Genomic DNA, 25,295 nt, shown 5'->3' with positions numbered 1-25,295 from the left:
AACTGGAAAATATTCACTCTCTCTGAGAAATCATATCCAGATTTCAGTCCTTCTATCTGATCGTAGGGATGATGCCTCTTCCTCTCTCCTTTTGCTTTGCGTTAAGATTTTCTGAGGTCCTTTTTTATGAAAACCATTTTTATTATTCTGGACCCTACTTAAAAGAGAGTATTGCTGTCCCTCCTTTGACTTTGTCCCAGGGACAACAAAAAGTATCATTCTTCTCTATTCTGCTGTTTTTACCTATTAGATGGTATTAATAAATCTGCCCTCTGTTAATGAAGATAAATGATAACTCTGAGATCAAGTGTGAAATGAAACCCTCTAAATCAAGATAAACTAAACCAAAAACTATGTACTGAGTATGTACTATAGGTTTAAAACTAGGCTAAGTATTACAAAGCCTTTAGAATAAAAGAAAGTCTTAGCCACTGGGAGTTTTATAAAAGAACCAATAGCTAAGAGAAAATATTTCCAAAAAATTCACTTTCATAGCTGTGATGCTTAGTGTGATGTGTCAACTTGGCTAGGCCATGTTTCTCAGTAATTGGCAGACACTGTGTAATCATCCTCCATTTTGTGATCTGATGTGAGCAGCCAATCAGCTAGAAGTGGAGTTGCCTTGGGGGTGTGGCCTGCATCCAGTATATAAATGGATGTTCTGGCAATGTTTGCTCTCTCAGCCCTGCAATCTTCTCAGCATTTGACCTTCGGTTCTTGGGACATAAGTCTACAGAGGCCTCAAGCCTGTCACCTGACCTGCAGGTTTTGAGTTCATCAGCCCCTGCAGCCCTGTGAACCAGCAGAGGTCATCAGACTGGTGTCTTCTGAACCACGGATTTGAGACTTGCCAGCCCCAACAACTGCATGAGCCATTTCCTTTAAATAAATTGCTCTCTCTCTATATATACATATGCTTCACTGGTTTTGCTCCTCTTAGAGAACCCAGACTAGGACAATAACTATAATGAAAAATTCCCTTGCTTTTCAACTGCTGGCCAGTATTACCACAATTTCCTTGAATCCCATACTCATACTTTCAGTCCAAACTACCAAGATGCTTCATTCTATAATCTGAGTGAAGGTTGTTAACCAATGGTTTTGTTTGTTGGTAAATTGGTTTCCCTGTATACAAGACTACCACATGCCAAGCTGAAGATATTACATAACCTAATAAGGTTAGGGATCCAATCTGCAACCGGCCACGGGGATGGCACAAGACCGGGCAGCATTCTGTTCTGTTGTACATGAGGTCACCATGAGTCTGGAGCCGAGTGGAAGGCAACCAACAACAACAACAACATGATTAGGTAAACTTGGATTTAAAAGCAGGAATATAGGTACTTCCTCTAGCAGCGACTGAGTTTTATTTGCATTTGTAAAGGGAATATTTTTGCACACTTAACTTCAAGAGAAAGCTAGAGATCAGGGCTTTTTTTTCTAACAGAATTTTTTATTTCAGTAAATCAAATTTGCTTAAATCCTTACCAATATCTGTACCTTGTACCTTGTATGGGCACCTAAAATAAAGTAAGCGTTTCATTCATTTCCCATCTTATTTTAGAAGCTCGGTTCATGATGGTGCTTTAGGTTTCTTCCATCCCTGACCCTATAGCTTTTTGATACTTAAGAATGAAGATACTGATATCCCAAGACAATTTTTAATGGAATAAAATACATATTAATCTGCGTATATTTCAATAAATACAGAATGTGGGCAACCTGACATTTCCAGAATTAAGTGACTCATTTTATTTGATAATTATTGCATTCTTATTCAAGAATCTGTCACATGAACCATAGCCAAAAATCCAATTACAAAAGAGAAGGGACATATTTATGAATCCAAGGAACAAAGTTTGACACCTTTGTGTAAACACCAGGAAAGTTTGGTCTTCCACATCCATATCCCCAGCTAACAATACCAGTCAAAATCCATTTTCCATCACTTTTTCTTCGACAAGATAAAGGTCCACCCGAATCTCCCTACACAAGAAGATAACATAAGTATAAGGTACACCTGTCCTGTGATAATCATTTTGTTCATTAATGTATCTAATGCATTATATTCAAAGCTCCCTTTCTTATAGGCTTTTACTTGGATAACCCCTATCCAGTTTGAGGAAATGGCAAAAAATAATGTGAAACTTCTAATGCCATTGTAGAATTATTCCTCGTACAATCAAAAAGCTGTATTCATCTCAACAAACTTGAGTCTTTAGGCTCAGAGTAACACTGAAAGATTCTTGCAGGAGAAAACAATTGCCACATATTTTCAAAGAAAGAACAAACAATAATTATTGTTATTATTATAACAGCTAACGTTTAGGTGCTAACTATGATCTAAGTTCTATTTTGGATCATTTAATTCACACAACGACCTTATGAGGTAGGGTTATCTTGGTGGGTTGACCTCTATCTCTCCATGCAACTTCAGAGGTTGCCTCATGGTCCACGGAGGGAAAAAGAGACCCTGCTTAATCGGGCCCAGTGAAGCAACCCTAAAGATCACAGGCAGTTGTCACAGACAGACACCCTCACTTGAGAGTCCCTTCTGATATTAGCTCCACAAAACAAACACTCAAGTAATTCAAAGTTTAAACATAATCTCTACAGTACCACTCCTTTAAATTATAATGTCTGGTTTTTTATTTTCCTAATTTGTAAGAGAGTAAAACTACAACTTTATGGGACTCTAAGAGGCAAGAGTAAGAAAGTACTCCGAATTTGCCCCTGTATTCTATACACAAAATGTTATACCTCATTAGATAAATTTTCACTAGTAGGGAAATTGGTCACTTCATTTCATCAACTCTACTCAGGCAATTTGACTCGTAAACCCTGGTGGCTGTGTATGTAGCACAGAGCTCTGACACTGACCAGCTGTGGAAAACACCTACAACATCATAGCGTTGGCACCAGAGAGGCAAGGTTCAAATTCCAGCTCAGGCACTCGTTTATTAGCTGTGTGACCTTGAGCCATTTATTTGACCTCTCTGTGCTTATTTCTTCTTTTTTGTGCCTCAGTTTTCTATTCTGTAAAATGGAGATGAAAGAAGGATTTGAATGAGTTCATGTGAAGGACCTGTGCACAGTACCTCAAAAAGGAGCCCAGAAGAGAGACACCATTGTCACGAGCCTTTATGGCTTGGTGGCTAAGGTTGTGGAAAGCAGCGGGAAAAACTCCCACTGCCCACGTCATCCTCTAAACAATCTGTTCACTTTTTGGCTATCATGTAGATATCTGCATAAATTTGAATCTGAGGCTCTGAGAAATGTCCCCCCAAAGGTGATCTCCAACTTTACCACTGTCAGGGGGCCCACCAGAGGTCTACATGTGAGCATCCTATCACCTCTCCCACTCTTTTTTTGTTTCCCTCAGCCTCTGTCTCAAAGGAGTGAGTTGTTAAAACTCCTGATAAGGTAATAAGTAGCCATTCTTAAAGTGTGGTGTATTGTTGCTGTTTCTGGTTATGAGAAAATCAGGACACAATGATGAATGCTGACCCCCAATCTTTTATGTTGGAGGAGATATATGGTGCTAGAAAACTGAGTTCCATAGACCCAATTCTTTCACTACTTTTCTTTGATCTCAGGCAACCAGATTACAGACAGTCCCCAGGTTATGAACGTCCAATTTACGGAGAACTCATACTTGCACTTGAATGTCATGTAAATTGGCCCTCACTTTGAAACGACTGAACCAACCCCTAATGCCATCAAATTCTTCATCACTGTCACCTTCACTTGCTACACGTGCAGCATTTCCAGCCTTTTCTCACACGAAACAAGGCTAAATAAGAACCATATGCACCTGTTCCAACTCACCTAAAAATTCAACTTAAACACACAGTCAGAAACAGATCTCATTCATAACCCAGGGACTGCTTTATATTTAATTTCTGGACGACTCAGGTGAACTCAGAGACACATGTGCATTGGTTGTTTCTCAGTGCCCATGAAACATGAAAGCATTACAGAAACTACATCATGCTAGGTGAGAGGAAGGTCACCTGACTTACTTTGCAAGCATCTCTCTGGCCTGACATGACCCCGGCACACAGCATCCGTGACGTGATGATCCCATAGGTGGAGACACAGAGGGTTTGGTCCATGATCTCTACCTCCGCTTGCTGCAAAACAGCAGAGCCTTTACTGTCTGGGAAACAGATTGGAAGTAGAAATCATGGAAAATGATAATAACTACACTTATTGAGGACTTCATTAAACAATTCACTCACATTATGTCCCTTTATCTTCATAACAATTCTTTGAGGTAAACTCTATTATTGCCCCCACTTTGCTGATGAAGAGATGGAAGCTTAGGAAGTTAAAACATTTGCCCAGTGACACAAGGCCAGCAAGTAACAGAGTAGGATTCAGGCCCTGACACCGTCACCTGAGCCGCTGTGCCAACTCTGCCACCATGCACCCCTGCTTCCACTGGGACTGTGAATAGCAACAGCTACGACTAATATTTACTGTCTAGAGGGCTCCTTCAATGGGGTGGCAAAGCTGATCTATGGCAGTTTCCTACCAACCATAAAACATTACAGTTTGGTTATGGCCCTTCCCCTTCCTTTTTATGCAGGCTAATGAGTTAAAAATAAATAAATACATACATACGCATACATATACACATGCTTATAAAGAAAACATATGGTGATAAGTTGGCTGAGTAGATGTTTTCCTCTTGGATATCTGATTATATAATTCAAGCACTGAGCACAGGGCAGCCCTGATGGGCTACAGGTGTTCAAACTGTTAGCTGCCTTCCCTTCTTGGGACTCGGAGATCTCAGCAGGTCTGAACTGGTGGTGAATATCGTTACGTGAATAAACGAAGACAGTGAACACTTGAGAAGCTGCCCACAATGGATCTTTAGAGTGCCAAAGAGAGGCCGCAAGATAAGGCTCAAGAGTTACAGAAAATGTGTCTGCCCCAAAACCCTTTGAAAAGGGACTGCTGGCCTTTTGGTTAGCAGCCATAGCACCTAACCACTATGCACAGGTCCCCTATAGCAGGTGCTCTGAATTCGAACTTCTAGACTCCTAACTGTGATCAAATAAATTTCTGTTTGTTAAAGCCACCCACTTATGGTATTTCTGTTACAGCAGCAGGAGGTAACTAAGACACCCTGCTGTTTGCATATTGAAAATGATGACCCCTCTGGGCAGAGGAATTGCAAATGGGTGCTCCCTCTAGGTGGACCAATTAGAAAAAAGTGCTTTTCTTCTAGACTGATATGAGCCCCAGGCCTGAATATGCAACTTGGGGAGCCAAGGACAGGCTGAGTGTCAGCCTTCTCTCTCATTCCCTTGGCCCTTGGCCTTCATGCAGGACACACCTGCACAACCCTCCAGGCAGTTATCTATAAGTCGATACAACAAGATTTGTGTTTGTATGTGTGCATGTGTCCTCTTCTCCCTTATAAAAGGAAATCACTTCACCTCCTGGGATGAAAAGTGAACCTCGCAGTAGCTAAGAATGAGTTGCTCTTCTATAATGGAAAATCTAGCAAAACCTTCCAAGGTTGAAAAGGGCCAATGTTACCTAGAATCCCCCTTATGAGGTGCTTTCTTTCTTTTGGGGAAGATGGAGAGCATCATAAAACAGATATAATAATAACCCCTTCCATTCTACCCCACAGAGTAGTTGGGAGGCTCAAATGAGACCACATACACAAACCTCCTCTATGAACCCCAAAGCACTGCATCAACATGAGTTATGATTATTATTATATGGAGGGAAAAGTTTGGCCATCCAAGCACACACACACCTGCTTCATGCCTTCGCCCCCAACCGGTTACCCAGCACTTCTCCCCAGGGCGCACTTTCTGGCCAGAGGGAGGAATGCATATGGGCTGAATGAGCTGTTTCAGGGTCTCAGGCCAGGCGACACTGAGCTGTAGCAGAGCAATATCATAGTCAAAAGTCTGGCTGTTATAGTATTCGTGGACCACAATTCTTCTCACCGGGGAGACAAACTTGGCGGTCCCCTGCACATACAACCCCAGGTGAGCGGTCCATGGCATGGGGTCAGACAGCCTGGTAGAAAAGGAACAAAACAACAAGTCAGGGGCTCGAAGGGCCAGACACGGTTCTGAAACAAGAATCTGATGAGAACTTAGAAAAGAGGGGCCTGGCTTTGCATCCCTGTTGTAGCCACTGGCTCTGTCCAGGGACCTGGCAAGAAGCACAGCTTCCATGGGTCTCACTTGACTCCTCAGTAAAACCAGAAATATTCCAGAATATTCACTCAACAATACCCTAAGGAAATGCCTGGAAAGTTTCTTGCCATTGGTATCACATGAACCACATGCAAGTAAAATTTGCTGAAGATAATTCAAAAACTGTTGCAGCTGTACATCAGCGGGCAACTGCTAGAAATTCAAGCCAGATTCAGAAGAGGATGTGGAGGAAGGGATATCACTGTTGATGTGAGATGGATCTTGGCTGAAAGCAGAGACTACCAGAAAGATGTTTACCTGTGTTTTATTGATTATGCAAAGACATTCGACTATGTGGATCACAACAAATTATGGATAACATTGTGAAGAATGGAAATTCCGGAACACTTAACTGTGCTCATGAGAAGCCTGTATGTAGACCAAGAGGCAGTCATTTGAACAGAACGAGGGGATACTTCACAGTTTAAAATCAGGAAAGGTGTATATCAGGGTTACAGTCTTTCACCATATTCAACCTGTACACTAAGCACATAATCTGAGAAGCTGGACTATATGAAGAAGCATTCGGCATCAGGATTGGAGGAAGACTCATAAACAACCTGCTATATGCAGATGACACAACCTCGTTACTGAAAATGAAGAGAACTTGAGGCACTTACTGATGAAGATCAAAGACTACGGCCTTCAGTGTGGATTGTGGATCCAAGTAAAATGAAATTCTTGACAATTTCTATCTTTTCTCCCTGTACCATGATGTTCGTTATCGGTTCAGTTGTGAGGATTTTTGTTTTCTGTTCCTGGAACCAGCAGTCAAGAAATCAATGTTTTGCATTGGGCAAACCTGCTTCAGAAGATCTTTTAAAGTGTTAGAAAGCAAACATGTCACTTTGAGGACTAAGGTTCACCTGACGCAAGCTATCGTGTTTTCAGTTACCTCATATGTATGCAAAAGTTGGACAATAAATAAGGAAGACCAAAAAAGAATTGATGCCTTTGAATTAAGGTGTTGATGAAGAATATTCAATACACCATGGACTGCCAGAAGAACAAACAAATCTGTCTCAGAAGAATTACAGCCAGAATCCTTCTTGGAAGCAAGCATGGTGAGACTCCAGTCCCTGGAGAATGACGTCATGCTTGGTAGAGGGTCAGTGAAAAATAGGAAGACTCTCAATGAGATAGGGACATTAGGATTAGAGGAAGACTCATTAACAACCTGTGTTATACAGATGACACAACTTTACTTGCTGAAAGTGAAGAGGACTTGAAGCACTTACTAATGAAGATCAAAGACCACAGCCTTCAGTATGGATTGCACCTCAACATAAAGAAAACAAAAACCCTCACAACTGGGCCGATGAGCAACATGATAAATGGAGAAAAGATTGAAGTTTTCAAGGATTTCATTTCACTTGGATCCACAATCAACACCCATGGAAGCAGCAGTCAAAAATGAAAAGACGCGTTGCATTGGGCAAATCTGCTGCAAAGGGCCTCTTTAAAGTGTTGAAAAACAAAGATGTCACCTTGAAGACTAAGGTGCCCTGACCCAAGCCATGGTGTTTTCAAAATCGCATCATATGCATGTGAAAGTTGGACAATGAATAAGGAAGGCCGAAGAATTGACACGTTTAAATTGTGGTGTTGGTGAAGAATATTGAATATACCATGGACTGCCAAAAGAACGAACAAATCTGTCTTGGAAGAAGTACAGCCAGAATGCTTCTTAGACGCAATGATGACAAGACTGTGTCTTACATACTTTGGACGTGTTGTCAGGAGGGATCAGTCCCTGGAGAAGGACATCGTGCATGGTAAAGTACAGGGTCAGTGGAAAAGAGAAAGACCCTTAATGAGGTGGATTGACACAGTGGCTGCAACGGTGGGCTCAAACGTGGCAAAGGTTGTGAGGATGGGGCAGGACCGGGAAGTGTTTTGTTGGGTTGTATATACAGTCACTATGAGTTGGAACTGACTCAGTACACCTAACAACAACAATAAGATTCAGTACATTCCAAAAAAGTTCAAATTTTAAGTGAGGTTATTTTCTAAGGTTTCCTTTCACCCTTAGCTGGAAGATCAACTGTCCCATAATAATACCATTGGTAAAGACAGACAGAGCCCCTCCAATGCTACCCTAGTGGCCTTTCCAGAGTCTGCCTCCCATTCTATACATGGATGCCAACGCTCCAGCCATCCTCAGTGCTCACTCTTCTCCACATTCTCTGTGCCTTCCAAGAGGGTTAGCTCCCTCTGACTAGAAATCACGATCCTATTTTTTCAGTCTAGCAAAGGCCTGTTTTTTTATGTTTCCTTTGTGTTTTTCTTTTTTCTTTAATCAATAATACCTTTAAAAAAAAATGTGTTTGGCACATATTAGGTATCAAGAGAAAAAAAAGGAGACAACTGGATTGATCAGATTTCTTCAACAGGGAGCTTCTCCTTATTCTTGAGAGCAGACGTACATCTGTAGTCACAGAGGGCACCACTTTATAGTAAAGATTATATGCCCTACCTGTTCCCATGGAAACAGTGGGCCGCTGAGAGAAGCCACTCCCTGGAGATGACTGATGCGCCACAGTAGGCAGACCCGACAAAGTGAAGGCTGACCTGCCATGGCCAGCCCCCTTCCAGTGTGTCTGTGCCCCCGATGATGCGGTAGGGGGCAGAAGAGCTCCTGGGGCAGCCTGCAGCAGAGAGACAGTCACAGGGTTTAAATGCAGCCTTGGAAGAAAAACTAGAAATTAAGTCGGGCTTAGTTCTAGGTTGGGAACTGACAAACCAGGCAAACAACGTGAGATCTGCCTATTTAGAGGAGAAGGAACATGTAGGTCTCTCTGTAACCAACACTCACAAATGGCCCCCCCTCCTGAAAACATACTATGATACAGGGTCTTTCTGTCCAATGATCCATGTGAGGGGAGGAGGGAGACCTCATAGTAACAGCTGGACGGCTACAAACAGCAGCCTGTGGAGTTTAGGTTGTTAGATAGAGAGGGAAAGATAAGCTCCAGATATGACATAACTTATAGCGTCTTTGCAGTTCTGCTAATTTGAGAGAAAACATTTGGGAGGGAATTTGTAGGTGAAAGACAAAACAAATGAAAACCTAGCAAGAAAAACTAGTTATCAGGGCAATTCCTTTTCAGAGTAAATAGCATTGGTAAGGTTGTATAATTAAGATGTTGCCACATGATCAATTAGAAGCCACATGACTGAGAAGAACATATGGCAGGTTGTCAGTATTGGGGCAGAGCTAAAGAAAGAACCAGCACTAGATATGGCTCCTAAGGTAAGGCATAATTAACAAAGTCATCACCATGTAACAGTTTCTGTTTCTTTCCTCATAGGTTTTTTTTTTTTTTAAGATCTTCTCTTGATTAGAGTTAGTAGAATGTGAACATTCTCATTATGAACACCAATTTTCATTATCAAGAAAGAAGACAGGATCTGTTCTAGAGCTTTCAGTTCTGAGAAACAGCTTCAGACTCAGTGTTATGGGCTGAACTGTATTCCTCCAAAATATGAGTTGGAATCTTAACCCCTATACCTGTGAATGTATTCCCATTTGGGAATAGCGTCTCTTTGTTATGGCAACAAGGCTGTATCAGCGTAAGGCGTGTCCTAAACCTAATCACTTCTGACTTAACCAATATTTCCTATTCTTCCCTAGGTCTTTGGCAATCTAGGCTACACCAAGAAAGAACCGAAAATGAAAAACAAGTAAACCAAAGTGGGGATTCAGGAACTAGAAAGAACATCGTTCTACTCACTACAGCCTTCTTCATCGCTGCCATCAGGACAATCCACTGTCCCGTCACATTTCGCATTCTGCTTCCTAAAACAAACATCATTACCACACTTAAAAGTTCCAAGACTGCACGGGATGCCTAAAAGTAAACAAAAAGAGCATGAGTTTTTCCCAGCCAGAAACAGATTTGAGAGAATGACACCAAGCTCCTCAGAGGATGGTGAACCACAGAAATGGTATCTGCTGCTCTGGGAGAAATGGTAGAGAGAAGAGAAACAACCCCACAGTGACCCATTCCTCCACCGAAGCAGAGCCAGGGGAAGGCAGGCAGGCAGGCAGGTGCACCTGCTAAGAATCAGGCCTACAGCCACTGCTCTCTTTCTGCTATTGCTGACATGCAAGGGAGTTGACCAGATCAGTGACTTTAGGCCACAGCCTTTGTTGTTACCTTGTGTTGTTCACAGAGAAAAATTTTAAGCAAAATTTCCACCACACTCGGTTCTTTTACACCATTAAGGAGAACAAATGTGAATTACAGCACGTTTGCTCACGACCCTGAAGGAGTGTGCTTCTGCAGGGGCTAGATTAGAATATGTCTCGTCATGGTATCTGGCAAATTCCTCTGTCAGGTCTATCAGGTCCTCAGTATCCACAGCCGTGAGCAGCATTAAAAGCAAGTAAGCAACGAACATCTGTCTGTATTCACACATGAACACACACACATACACATACACTCCACCTTGGTTAGGATGACACACATACATGTACACTCCTCCTTGGTTAGGGCTATCTACTGTTCTGGTTTGCCTGGGTTTGGTGGAATTCTCAGAGCATGAGACTTTTCCGGTGCTAAAACTGGGAAGTCCAAGGAAAAACGAACCAAGTTGATTAGCCTAACCCAGCAAACACGTTTCACTCTGATTCAGGGAAGATTTATAGGTGGAAACGTAAAGCACAGAGGACCCCTCCTCACTCTGGGTGCAGTTCTGCTCATCCCTTCCATCCTCACAGTCCTTGAAGCCATCGCAGACCAGAGGGCCATGCTGCCTGAAGGAGCTGGTGTTGCAAGCAGGCTTAAGAACCTCTAGAACGAGAACAGACCAAAAGTTCATGAGCCATCTGAGACATCAGCTGGAGTCTCTGAAAATCAGCAGTGCCACTCCCAAGGTACAAATCAGTACGATAATTTAAATAAAATAAAAAATGTCTTTTCCACAAAACTGACACCTCCATGAGAAAAAGCCAATGTTGAAACTTTGATGTAATTCCTCTGACTTTGTCAGATCAGGTTTTTGCTTTTGTACAAATGAGCTAAAATTTGGTAGCTTGTTTATTTCATTATGATTAAATGCCTCATAAGTAATTTATTTTAAGAAAAAGTAACACAAACCACAGGCTGGAATGTAAATTGAACGTATCCCCGTTCCCACAGAACATCCTGAGTGGAGATTTTGTCTTTCATCTCTGTACCTTCAACCCCCAGCAAACAGTAGGTGCTCACTAAAGGTCTGTCGAATGAATGAATGGCCATGAAATCTGCCATGACAATCTGCAGACTTTTAGTCTGTTTGTGAGGAAAACTTTCTTTAAGATTGTTTTCCACTAAGAGAGATCCATATTCTGGACTAGAAAATAGCAGTGTACATGTATTTCTCTTCCTTGGAATATTTTTCATGAATTGCCTTGAACCTGTGACAGACACAGTATACTAGCAAGCACTTTAAACCAAAACCAAACCCATTGCCATCAAGTCAATTCCGACTCATAGCAACCCTACAGGACAGAGTAGAACTGCCCCATAGTTTCCAAGGAGCACCTGGTGGATTTGAACTGCCAACCTTTTGGTTGGCAGTGGTAGCACTTAACCGCTATGTAACCTGGGTTTTCAGCAAGCACTAAAAAAAAAAAGGTATAATTCCCTAGGCATTTCTGGTTTTGTGGGAAGTCATCATTTTTGTTCATCTTCTCCTGGTTTTTGCAGAGGTATCTTCTGCGGAAAGGAGCACTGGTGGCACCACGGTCAAGCGCTCGGCTGCTAACCAAAATGTTGGCTGTTTAAACCCACCCAGTGGCTCCATGGCAGAAAGATTTGGAAATCTGCTTCTGTAAAGATTACAGCCTAGAAAACCCGATCAGGCAGCTCTACTTGGTCACATGGGGTCACTATGAATCAAAATCTACTCAATGGCACCTAACAACAACATCTTCTGTGGAGGGTGAGACAGAGGCAAAGAGGGGAGGATGCTGCTGTCCTGAAATGGCACAATGTGAAATAATGATTACTAAAAAGTGCCCCTTATTGTAAAGTAACATATAATCATATTTGTTTGGAACATCATAGCAAAGAATACTGAAACCCATTCCTGTTGAGTCATTTCTGACTCATAACGACCCTATAGGTCACAGTAGAACTGCCCACAGAGAATACTAGTTATGTAAAAAAAAAAAAAAAAAAGCAAGCCCAATCACTATATAATGGGCAGTAATCACCATTTTTCTAAGAAACAGAAGATGCTATAGATTTAAATGGTCTCCAGGATACCAAACCAAACCAAACCCACTGCTGTCTAGTCAATTCTGACTCATAGCGACCGTATAGGACAGAGTAGAACTGCCCCATAAAGTTTCCAAGGAGCGCCTGGTGGATTTGAACTGCCAACCTTTTGGTTAGCAGCCGTAGCACTTAACCACTACGCCACCAGGGTTTCCAATACACAATAAGGGAGTTTTATTTAGTTTTGTCAATAAATAATGTTTGGGGTTGCAAGTCATCTTTTTTAAGTAAATTTTTTTCATTGTATTAACTGTAATGTGTCTCCAAGAATATGAAAGAAGTTCCATAGCATCAGCATCATAATTGTATTGAATTAAATACCCTGGATTTTTAGTATGAGAAAGTGTGGCCATTGGTGTCACATGATCTAGTGAACTGTTTTCCCCGTACTGCTCCCTGAAACTGGAGATGGATTCAGGAACGAGGTGCAAGTAGTAATGAAAAGACCAAGTCAGAGTCTCTCCCCTCAAAGAAGGGATATCTGATACCCCAACACTTAGTAAGCATCAATGTAAAAACAATGCAGGGTGTTCAGGTTAAAAAAGAAAAAGAAAAACCCAACTTTACCACCCACAAACAACACCTCTGTTCCACAAATGAACACACTGACAGAGCTTAGTTATCTGCAGATTCTGAGCTTCTCTCTAGATGGAGGACCAGTGCTTTAAAATACAATTGCTGTGTTTAAGATTTGATTGGTTTAAGCTATTAGCCTCAGATCTTCACCCCTTGGTAGTGTTATGCACCCGCACCCCCACCCCCCCGCCCCTTGCATGGCACCAGGTTGAGCAGAGTGAATTTCCCTGGTCCTTGACTTTGGCCTCAGCTAAGTGATTTTCTTTGACCAGTGGAATATGGACTCTAGTGATGGTATGCCAGTTCCAAGTCCAAGCCTTAAGAGGAATCCTGTGTTTCTTCACACCTCTCCTTTGATTCTGCCATTTGCCATGGCTGCCCCTGCTCCAAGAAGGGAAAGACCGTGGGGAGTAAATTTGATCGCAACCCACTGGGAAGAGTCAAGCTCAGCAGGACACACAGCTTGAAGCAGAGCCACTCAGCTGAGCCCAACGTACATCAGCCATATCCCACAACCCACTAACGCAGGACCATGAATAAATGGTGGTTGCAAGCACTGACTTTTGGGATAGTTTGTTATGCATCAGTAGATAACAGCTACAAAAACCAAAGATGTGCAACCACAGCAACAACGTCCTGACAAGTTATTTATTCATAAAAAATAAAAAGTCCCATTAAATGGTGAATACCCACCACAGAAAAGTTCATCACTCTCATCAAAGCAGTCATTTACCCCATCACAGCGCTGGGCTTGAGGGACACACAAGCCAGAAGAGCATCTGAAGAATCCATCAGGACAGGCTAGAGGCAACAAAAAATAGAAAACCTTGGGTAAGACCCTAAAAATCTCCAGGTCATATGGGCATGGAAATAAAAACTGTTCAGTGGTTGGGGAGCTGCCGATGGTAGGAGTAGTAATTATGCAATATCTCCACCAAATCAGGACCGTGGATGACTGAAAGACATAAAAGCAGAACTGAGAAGAGCAAAGAATAAAGCCAATTATTACACAAGAATGTTTCAGTCAACCTTGCATCCAGTTCACAGGCACATCCAAACTTCTGCTGTCTCCATACTCTTGACTCAGCCCTTGGGCTTGAACATAGACCGGAAGAATGTAAAAGCTGGAAGGAAGCTTACGGTCCAGGATCCTTAGCATGTAGTCTCTGGACTCCTCAGTCTTTAGACTTCTGGTGACTCCGAATCCTCTGTGATCAGGTGCACTATTCTGAGGAGTCCATGTCTTTAATTACATTTTCAAGTGCTCTCTCTCCCAAAATCCATTAGGAACCACTGATCTTAGAAAGTTGGACCTAGAGGCATTAGCACCTTGTCTCCAAATCCAGGACCCCTGCCTCCTACCTCCCAGTCTGTCATTCTTTCCACTACAACCAGACTGTTAGTCATTTCCTCGTCCCATCTGGAATCATTAAATCTGGGCTTATAGCTAGGTATTATAGAAAGAATGAATCCTTCCTCCTCTTGTGCAAAAGAATTCGAGAGAGTGTGTGGTCAGATCAACCATTGCCTTGATGGCACACAATGGGATAACATGACACTGGGAAGTGTTCATAGTTTGAAAAAAAATTAAAAATAAGATGATTTACTATGTCCCTCTGTCCCTATTGGGAATTGCAATATTCTGAATCCAGAAGCAGGTATATTAGGGATTGGCAAAGAAGGGCTTGGTGGTCTAAGGAGATTTCTTTCAAGTCACATCCTCATGAACTTTTAAGTGGTTATACTTACTCCCCCTTTAAAACTGGTTGAGGGTTTCCTGAGCAAGTCCTTACCTACTCTCTCCAGCTCTGAGGACTTTCGTTAAACATTGCTTTCTCTATAAACTGCTTCCTGGCCACTGTTCCAGTGGATCTCCACGTGAACTTCAAGTTCTTCATTCTAGGGTTGACAATTTAACTTTCTTTGACCAGCCAGAAACCTTGGTGGTGTAGTGGTTAAGAGCTACAGCTGCTAACCAAAAGGTCTGTAGTTCGAATCCACCAGGCACTCCTTGGAAACTTGATGGGGCAGTTCTACTCTGTCCTATAGGGTCACTATGAGTCAGAATCAACTCAACAGCAATGGGTTTGGATTTTTTGGTTTTGACCAACCAGCTCTCCCTTTGCGTCATGTGCCAAAGTAAGCTATGGCTGGTGGCCTGAAATCCACTCGATGTATTTGCACACATCATATAAACAAGAAATTATGCCTAGCAAGAAGAACAACAAATCAAGAAATGGGCTTGTCCTATATCTTAGGGATCTATGAGAAATCACATTTTCAACTACTAATCAGTAATAATTAAAAAGTTATATCATTTTCTTCTGATTGCAGCAGTTTTCATTCCCTCAATTCTCAAAGTTTAACATTATAAAGTGTTATCCTCTGTTTGACTTTTTATTAAGGTTTTCTAGGGAACGGATCCCAAGCTTACGTTGGCTGATGTTGTAGCTGCCATATTCTACCAACAGTGGCTTGTCTGAAAGCCTTGAGCTGCACTGGAGCTGGATGTGAACGACGGGGCTGGGCACTCGGAAAATCGTCTGGTGATCCACATAGGAGCCACAGTACCTGAGGAGACAAGAGAGCCAGGGAGGACACACAGCTTGAGGTTCTGCTGACTGCATTGTTACTGACAATGAACTCCCTAATATTTTGCTCATTTGGGCTTCATAAGCAGAGATGCTGATGGTAAGGCTAAGTGATTTATTCATTTTATGAGTGACCATGATCGAGTAACTTCTGTCACCTCAATTTTGTTTTCTGCTATATAGAACAATAGTTCTGACTATCGACAACGAGGAGTCCCTGGGTGTCGCTTATGATTACACACCCAACTATTAGCCAAAAGGTTGGTAACGTGAATTCACCCAGAGCCGTCTCAAAGACTGGAAAACAGGAATGGTGATTTGCTTCTGAAAGGTCACAGCTTTGCAAACCCTATGGAGCACTTCTATTCTGTACACATGGGGTCACTATGAGTAGGAATTGATTTGAGGGCAGATAACAACAACAATAAGCTATCTGTTACCCATTGCTTTCCTCACCAACACTTATAATCAGAAATATGGGTTTAATCTCCCAGTCTTCTCTCTTTTTTCTGTATAGTAAACTGTCAAACAAGGTTTGGCTGTTTTTGCCCACAAATCTCTTTGCTGAGCAGAGAGGACCATGAGCTAAGAGGGAAAATATGCAAAGAATTCAGAAGCACTTAAAGCAAAAGACAACATTATTTTAATCTAAATTGAAATCTGATATGCATGTCAGAGCTTGTCCTTAGCAAAATTTCGAAGTCATGAAGTCTATCTCCAATATTTATCTACCTTGATTTTTTTCTTACCTCTTTTATTGCCTAATGCTTCCCAGGTTCCCAGTATCTTTGTGAGAAAATGACTCTTCTGTCAATAATTCTTATTATATGAGCATTGTGGTTAGTAAGACTAGGGCCTATGACAAGTTCCACCACCCGTCTGTCAGTTTGTCATACTGTAGTGGCTTGTGAGCTGTTGTGATGCTGGAAGTTATGCCATTAATATTTCAAATACCTGCAGGGTCACCCATGGTGTACAAGTTTCTGTGGAGCTTCCAGACTAAGACAGACTAGGAAGAAAGGAGTGGGATCTAATTCCAAAAATTAGCCATTCAAAACCTTATGGATCACAACAGAACACTGTCCAACTTGTTTGCTTTGGCCATGTCATCAAGAGGTATTAATCGCTAGAAGAGGATGTCGTGTTTGATGAAGAGGGCCAACGAAGGCAAGGGAGACCCTTGGTGAGATGGATTGGCACAGTCAGTAGCTGCAACAATGGACTTGAATATGCTGGTGATTGTGAGGACGATATAGGACTGGGCAACATTTTTGTTCTATTATACGTAAAGTCGTCATGAGTTGGCTGAAGAGAAGCTAACAACAACAATGATAAATTAGGCTGCCGCCCTGTATGGGGGAGATTCTTCCCCAAGTGAATCCTGCAGGTCTCAAAGGAGGACAGGAACCAGACATGAGGCTTGAGGGGTGATGTCCTTCACTGGAGGACACTCTGAGTGCCAGTCACTCCAGGTCCCCAGAAGCAGGCATGAGAGCTACTCATGTTCCATGGATCCAACACTGACATTCAGCAAAGGGCCATGTAGGTAATATGATTTTAAGGTCTGAAGAAGGAAAGCATTCACATATCATTCAGGAATAATCTTTTGCAATTGGCTGAAGTTCGGTACCTGATGGGCTGATAGGCCAGATGCTAGGACAGGAATAAGAGATTAGAAGCTCCAGGTGGCCACCAGGCCAAGTGGGAGCCAATGTCTGACGGGCACCTAAAAGCAAAGCCAAGACTTTAGGGTCAGGATCTACTCTAATTGGTCATCTTGAGATCAGAATCCTGTGTTCTGAAAACATGGTGATTAGTATGTTATCTGTGATTTATAATCATTTTCTTTGTGTTCTCTATTAAAATTTTTACTTTTCTTGCAAAGATGAGCCTTACTTAAGGATGTTAAGGGTGGGACAAGATGAAAAGGATGTTTGCCTCCATGTTTAGCCTAGAGTTTAGAGTGAAACTGTATGCAATGAGGCATGGTGGTGGCTTATGGAAAGTAAGAAGAGTGAGAGACTGAAGAAAACCAGCAAGGGTCAGTTTACATGCACAAACATTTGACAGATAAGAAAGCTGAGACACAAAGAGGTGAAGTAACTTGTTAAAGTTCAAATAGAAAGTAGACACAGCCAGGATTTGGACCCAAGTCCACTTAGTGCAGGACCCTGGGTGGCAAAACCAGTTTGTGCTTGGCTGATAACCGAAAGGCTGGCAGTTCAAATCCACTCAATGGCTTCAAAGAAGACAGGCCTGGTTACCTGCTTCCATAAAGATTATAGCAATGAGAACCCTATGGACTAGAAGAAGTGAAACTATCTCTATTTGCTTTTTATTTTAATGATCCTATATATACCCACCAACCAACCCAGTCCTATATATAGAAAATCCCAGAAGGTCCACAAGAAAACTTCCAGAGCTAAAAGAGAAATTTAGCAAAGCTGCAGGGTACAAGGTCAACAAACAAAAATCAATTGGGTTTCTATACACCAGTGATAGGAAATCTGAAAGGGAAATTAGGGAAACAATTCCATTTACAACAGCATCTAAGAGAATAAAATACCTAGGACTAAATATAACCAGGGACGTGAAGGTCTTATACAATGAAAATTATAAAACACTGCTGAAAGAGATTAAGGAAGACTTAAATAAATGGAAAGATATCCCACGTTCATGTATTCAAAGACTTAGTACTGTTAAGTTGTCAATACTATCCAAAGGGATCTGTAGATTCAACACAATCCTAATCAAAATTCTAACAGTCTTCTTTACAGAAATTGAAAAACCAATCTTCAACTTTATATGGAATGGCAAGAGGTCCCAAATAGCTAAAGCAATGTTGAAAGAGTAGAACAAAGTATGAGGACTCATACTTCCTGATTTTAAAACATATTATACTGCTATAGTAATCAAAACAGCATTGTACTGGTATAACAATAACACACACAGACCAATGGAATAAAATTGAGAGTCCAGAAAGAAACCCGTCTACGTTCAACTAATTTTTTACAAAGGTGCTAAGTCCATTCGATGAGAAAAGAAGAGCCTCTTCAATAAATGGTGTTGGGAAAACCATATTTCCACATGCAGAAATATGAAACAGGATCCACCTCACATCATACACAAAACAAATTAAAAAATGGATTAAGGACCTAAATGTGTGCAAACTAAAACCATAAAATTCTTAGAAGAAAATGCAGGAGTAACACTGTTGGCCTTAGCTTTTAACAATGAATTATCTAATATAATAACAAAAGCACAAACAAAAGACAAAATAAATAAATAGGACCTCATAAAAGGTAAACACTTTTGTTCATCAAAAAATTTTACCAAAAAAGTGAAAAGATAAGCTGGCAACTGGGAGAATATCTTCGGAAAACGTATACGCAACAAGAATCTAATATCCAAAGTATATCTAAAACATCAACAACTTAACAAATCGATAAACCATTGGCCAAACTGACAAAAGAAAAACAGGAAAGGAAGCAAATAACCCAAATAAGAAATGATATGGGCAATATCACAACAGACCCAACAGAAATTAAAAGAATTGTAACACAATACTATAAAAAATTGTACTCTAACAAATTTGAAAACCTAGAGGAAATGGACAAATTTCTAGAAACTCAGTACCTAACTAAACTAACACAAACAGAGGTAGAACTAAATAAACCTATAACAAAAGAAGAGATTGAAAAGGTAATTTAAAAACTCCCCACAAAAATAAATAAATAAAGCCCTGGCCATGATGGCTTCACTGGAGAATTCTACCAAATTTTTATAGAGGAGTTAACACTACTACTACTAAAGGTATTTCAGAGCATAGAAAAGGATGGAATACTCCCAAACTCATTCTATGAAGCCAGCATAACCCTGATACCAAAACCACATAGACACGCCACAAAAAAAGAAAATTACAGGCCAATATCCCTCATGAACTTAGACCCAAAAATCCTTAGCAAAACTCTACCCAGTAGAATTAGCAACATATCAAAAAAATAATTCACCACGACCAAGTGGAATTCATACCAGGTATGCAGGGATGGTTCAACATTAGAAAAACAATCAATGTAATCCACCACATAAGTAAAACAAAAGACAAGAACCACATGATCTTATCAATTGATGCAGAAAAGGCATTTGACAAAGTTCAATACCCATTCATCATAAAAACTCTCAGCAAAATTGAGGAATAGAAGGGAAATTCCTCAACATAAAAAAGGGCATTTATACAAAGCCAAGAGTCTGAAAGCATTCTGCTTGAGAACGGGAACAAGACAAGGATGTCCTTTATCACCACTCTTATTCAACATTGTGCTGGAAGTCCTAGCCAGAGCAATTAGGCTACGAAAGGAAATAAAGGCGTCCGAATTGGTAAAGAAGAATTAAAAGAATCTCTATTTGCAGATGATATGATCTTATAAACAGAAAACCCTAAAGAATCCACAAGAAAACTACTGCAACTAATAAAAGAGCTCAGCAAAGCATCAGGATACAAGATAAACATACAAAAATCAGTTGAACTCCTCTATACCAACAAAGAGAACTTCAAAGAGGAAATCACCAAATTAATACCATATACAACAGCTCCCAAGAAGATAAAATACTTAGGAATAAAACTAACCAGAGATGTAAAAGACAAGGAAAACTACAAGACACTACCACAAGAAACCAAAAGAGACTTACATAAGTTGAAAACATACCTTGCTCATGGATAGGAAGACTCAACATTGTGAAAATATCTATTCTATCCAAAGCATTCTACGGATACAATGAAATCCCAATTCAAATTCCAATGGCATTTTTAATGAGATGGAGAAACAAATCACCAACTTCATATGGAAAGGGAAGAGGCCCCAGATAAGTAAAGCATTACCAGAAAAGAAGAACAAAATGCGAGGCCTCACACTACCTGATTTTAGAACCTATTATACTGCCACGGTAGGCAAAACAGCCTGGTACTGGTACAACAGAATTGAGAATCCAGACATAAATTCATCCACTTATGAGCAGCTGATATTTGACAAAGGCCCAAAGTGTGTTAAATGGGGAAAAGACAGTCTCTATCAAATGGTATTGGTATAACTGGGTATCCATCTGCTAAAAAATAAAATAAGACCCATACCTCAAGCCATGCACAAAAACTAACTCAAAATGGATCAAAGACCTAAATACAAAATCTAAAATGATAAAGATCATGGAAGAAAAAATAGGGACAACACTAGGAACCCTAATACATGGCATAAACTGTATACAAAACATTATGAACGATGCGCAAACACCAGAAGAGAAACTAGATAACTGGGAATTCCTAAAAATCAAACTATGCTCATCCAAAGACTTCACCAAAACAGTAAAAAGATTACTTACAGACTGGGAAAAAGTTTTTAGCTATGACATTTCCAGTCAGCATCGGACCTCTAAAATCTACATGATACTGCAAAAACTCAACTACAAAAAGACAAATAACCCAATTAAACAACGGGCAAAGGAAATGGACAAACACTTCACTAAAGAAAACATTCAGGTGGCTAACAGATACATGAGGAAATGCTCACGATCATTGGCCATTAGAAAAATGTAAATCAAAACTACAATGAGATACCATCTCACCCCAACAAGGCTAGCATTAATCCAAAAAACACAACATAATAAGTGTTGGAGAGACTGGAACACTTATGCATTGTTTGTGGGAATGTAGGGTGGTACAACCACTTTGGAAATCAGTTTGGCACTTCCTTAAAAAGCTGGAAATAGAACTACCATATGATCCAGCAATCCCATTCCTTGGAATATAACCTAGAGAAATAAGAGCCCTCACATGAATAGATATATGCATACCTATGTTCATTGCAGCACTGTTCACAATAGCAAAAAGATGGAAACAACCAAGGTACCCATCAATAGATGAATGGATAATCATATTATGGTATGTTACACGATGGAATACTACCCAATGATAAAGAACAATGATGAATCCATGAAACATCTCATAACATGGAGGAATCTGGAAGGCATTATGCTGAGTGAAATTAGTCAGTCGCAAAAGGACAAATATTGTATGAGACCACTATTATAAGAACTCAAGAAATAGTTTAAACACAGAAGAAAACATTATTTGCACAGTGAGGAAGAGGGATATCCGCAGACAAAAACTATTTTAGGTGAAGGGAAGTTCAACACACAATACAGAGGAAGTCAGCACAACTGGACTAAACCAAAAGCTAAGAAGTTTCCTGAATACAACAAACACTTCAAGGGACAGAGAAGCAGGGGCAGGGGTCTGGGGACCATGATTTCAGGGGACATCTAGGTCAATTGGCATAACAAAGTGTGTTAAGAAAACGTTCCGCATCCCACTTTGGTGAGTGATGTCTGGGGTCTTAAAAGCTAGCAAGTGGCCATCTAAGATGCATCAATTGCTCTCAACCCACCTGGAACAAAGGAGAATGAAGACCACCACTAAGAGACAGAAAGGGCCTCATAAACCAGAGACTCCTTCAGCCCGAGACTGGAAGAACTAGATGGTGCCCGGCTATCACCACCTACTGCCCTGACAGGGGACACAACAGAGAATCCCTGATGGAGCATGAGAAAAGTGGGATGCAGAACTCAAATTCTAGTAAAAAGACCAGACCTGATGGTTTGACTGAGACTGGAGGGACCCCAGAGGACACGGATCCCAGACTGTCTGTTAGCCCAAGACTAAAACCATTCCCGAAGCCAAGTCTTCAGACTAAGATTAGACTGGACTATAAAACATAAAATGATACCGGTGAGGAGTGTGATTCTTAGCTCAAGTAGACACATGAGGCTATGTGGGCAGCTCCTGTCTGGAGGTGAGATGAGAAGGCAGGGGGCACAGGAGCTGGGTGAATGGACATGGAAAATGGACATGGGAAATTGTAGGGAGGAGGAGTGTGCTGTCACATTATAGGGAGGCCAACTAGGGTCACATAACAATGTGTGTATAAGTTTTTGTATGAGAAACTGACTTGAATTGTAAACTTTCACTTAAAGCACAATAAAAAAAAAAAAAAAGAGAGGAAAAAAAAACAACCACAATGAGATTCCATCTCACCCTGGCATTACTGGCACGAATTAAAAAACAGAAAAAAAACATGGGAGAGGCTGCAGGGAGATTGGAACTCTTATGCACTACTGGTGGAAATTCAAAAGGGTACAACCATTTTGGAAAACAATACGGTGCTTCCTTACAAAGCAAGAAAGAGAAATACTATATGATCCAGCAATTCCACTCCTAGGAATACATCCTAGAGAAATAAAAGCCATCACATGAATAGACATATGCACACCCACGTTCATTGTAGCACTGTTCACAACAGCAAAAAAATGGAAACAACCTAGATGCTCGTCAGCAGATGAATGGGTAAACAAACTATGGTACATATGCACAATGGAATACTATGCAAAGATGAAGAAAAATGATGAATCTGCGAAGCATCTCATAACATGGATGAATTTGGCGGGCATTATGCTGAATGAAATGAGTCAATCATAAAAGGACAAATTCATAAAAAAAGTTTACACAAAAAAATAAACAATCTTTGATGGTTACGAGGGAGGGGAAGGGTAGGAATGTAAAACCCATAAAAAGACAGTAAGTAAGCAGAAGCTTTGGTGAAGGATAAGACAGTACACGATACTGGGGAATCCAGCACAACCTGTCCAAGGCAAGGTCATAGAAAATCCATAGACACTTCCAAACTCCCCAAGAGATCAAATTTCTGGGCTGAGGGCTATGGGGACCATGGTCTCAGGGAACAGCTAGCTCAATTGGCATAACATCTTTTACAATGGAAATGTTCTACATTGTACTTTGATGAGTAGCATCTGGGGTCTTAGAAGCTTCTGATCGGCCATCTAACATACTCCACTGGTCTCACCACATCTGGAGCAATGGAGAATGAAGAAAACCAAAGATACAAGGGAAAGATTAGTCCAAATAACTGATGGACCACAAGTACTACAGCTTTCACCAGATTGAGTTCAGCATAACTCGATGGTGCCCAGCATACCACCATTGATTGCTCTGACAGGGATCACAATAGAGGGTCCCGGACAGAGCTTGAGAAAAATTTACAACAAAAGTCTAACTCACTTAAAAAAAAAAAAAAAAAAAAAAAAACCAGTCTTACTCATCTGACAGGGACTGGAGAAACCCTGAGAGTATGCCCTGAAAGTATGGCCCCCGAACATGCTTGTAACTCAGTACCAAAGTCACTCCTGAAGTTCAACCTTCTGCCAAAGATTAGAAAGGCCCATAAAACAAAACAAAACTAAACTAAATGGGCACACCAGCTCAGAGACAAGAATGAAAAGACAGAAGGGAACAGGAGAGCTGGTAATGGGGAACCCAAGGTTGAAAAGGGGAGAGTGTTGATATGTCGCGGGGTTGGTAAACAATATCACAAAACAATATGTATTCTAATTGCTTAATGAGAAGCTAGTTTGTTCTGCAAACCTTCATCTTAAGTACAATAGTAAAAAGAAAAGAAAAAAATAATAAATGCTGGCAAGGATGTGGGGAAATTCGAACCCTTATTCATTGCTAGTGGAAAAGCAAAATGGTATGCCTTTGTGAAAAACAGTGTGGCAGTTCCTTAAAAAACTAAAAACAGAATGACATATTACCCAGCAATTCCACTCTTAGGTATACCAAAAGACTTGAAAGCAGAGACTCAAAAAGAGACCTGTACACCCATGTTCATCGCTGTGTTATTCACAATAGCCAAAAGCTCGGAACAACCTAAATGCCCATCAACAGATGAATGAATAAACAAAATGTGGTACATACATACAATGGAATACTTTTCAGCTAGTAGGAGAAATCAAGTCTTGATACTTGCAACAGTATGGATGGAAATTGAAGACATTATGCTGAGCAAAATAAGCCACTCACAGAAGGATAAATATTGCACGACCTCACTTACATAAAAAGACAAGACAAACGTATGGAAGCCAAAATTTATTAGTGATTACCAGAGGTGGGAAGGTGGGGAGTGAAGAGGGGTTAACTATGACGGAAAAATCGCCTTGATTAAGGGTAGGGTTGCTGTCAATAAGTTAAAATAATTGGCTGTGCAACCCTACCCTTAATCAAGGTGATTTTTTTTTGGTCAATAAGTTGTGTATCTGTTAAACGTTGAGTTGGCAAAAGTGCGATAGATATATTGACAACAATGACCAAAAAAAGAGTAGCTGCAAAAGCTGTTTATGTACAACCAAACACATTATGGGATTTGGATCCTTTGGAGGTTTAGGGCCATAGTTCCATGGGGCATCCCAGTTAACTGGCCTAATATTGTGTTTAGTGCTTCTGTTCCTACATCCTAACTCATTGCAAAGTCCCTGGGCCCTTACAAGCTTGCAAGTGGCCACAACAATTGGCCTCTATTTGCCTGAAGCAACAGAGGAAGAAGGAGAGTCAGGAACAGGAGAAAATGAAATTGCGTCCATGAACAACCACCTCCTTTTCCACGAGACCAGAACTACTAGATGGTGCCATATACAGGAAAAATCCTGATCGAAGGGTGAAAATGCAAAACAGAATTTCAAATTCTCATGGACTCCAGACTTTTTGGAGCCACGGAGGCTAGGTGAAACCC

The 25,295-nt window shown here is 40.9% G+C and overlaps 1 protein-coding gene across 2 annotated transcripts in view; it reads right to left on the bottom strand.

Moving 5' to 3' along the window:
• Positions 1-1,815: 1,815 nt before the first annotated feature.
• The window catches only part of TMPRSS7 (transmembrane serine protease 7), a 55,623-nt gene continuing 32,143 nt past the window's right edge, over positions 1,816-25,295 (bottom strand). For both annotated transcript variants that reach the window (XM_049875810.1, XM_049875818.1), the window contains 8 exons: positions 15,507-15,643; positions 13,766-13,873; positions 10,916-11,026; positions 9,965-10,081; positions 8,707-8,878; positions 5,780-6,048; positions 4,023-4,159; positions 1,816-1,986 (listed from right to left, as the gene is read on the bottom strand). In XM_049875810.1, coding sequence (XP_049731767.1) covers positions 1,816-1,986; positions 4,023-4,159; positions 5,780-6,048; positions 8,707-8,878; positions 9,965-10,081; positions 10,916-11,026; positions 13,766-13,873; positions 15,507-15,643 — 1,222 coding nt within the window. The remainder of the gene's footprint in view (positions 1,987-4,022; positions 4,160-5,779; positions 6,049-8,706; positions 8,879-9,964; positions 10,082-10,915; positions 11,027-13,765; positions 13,874-15,506; positions 15,644-25,295) is intronic.

This window comes from Elephas maximus, chromosome 1 (genome assembly GCF_024166365.1).
Source record: "Elephas maximus indicus isolate mEleMax1 chromosome 1, mEleMax1 primary haplotype, whole genome shotgun sequence".
NCBI lineage: Eukaryota > Metazoa > Chordata > Mammalia > Proboscidea > Elephantidae > Elephas > Elephas maximus.
The sequence above is the reverse complement of the archived record's forward strand: the minus strand, read 5'-3'. Positions and strand labels throughout refer to the sequence as shown.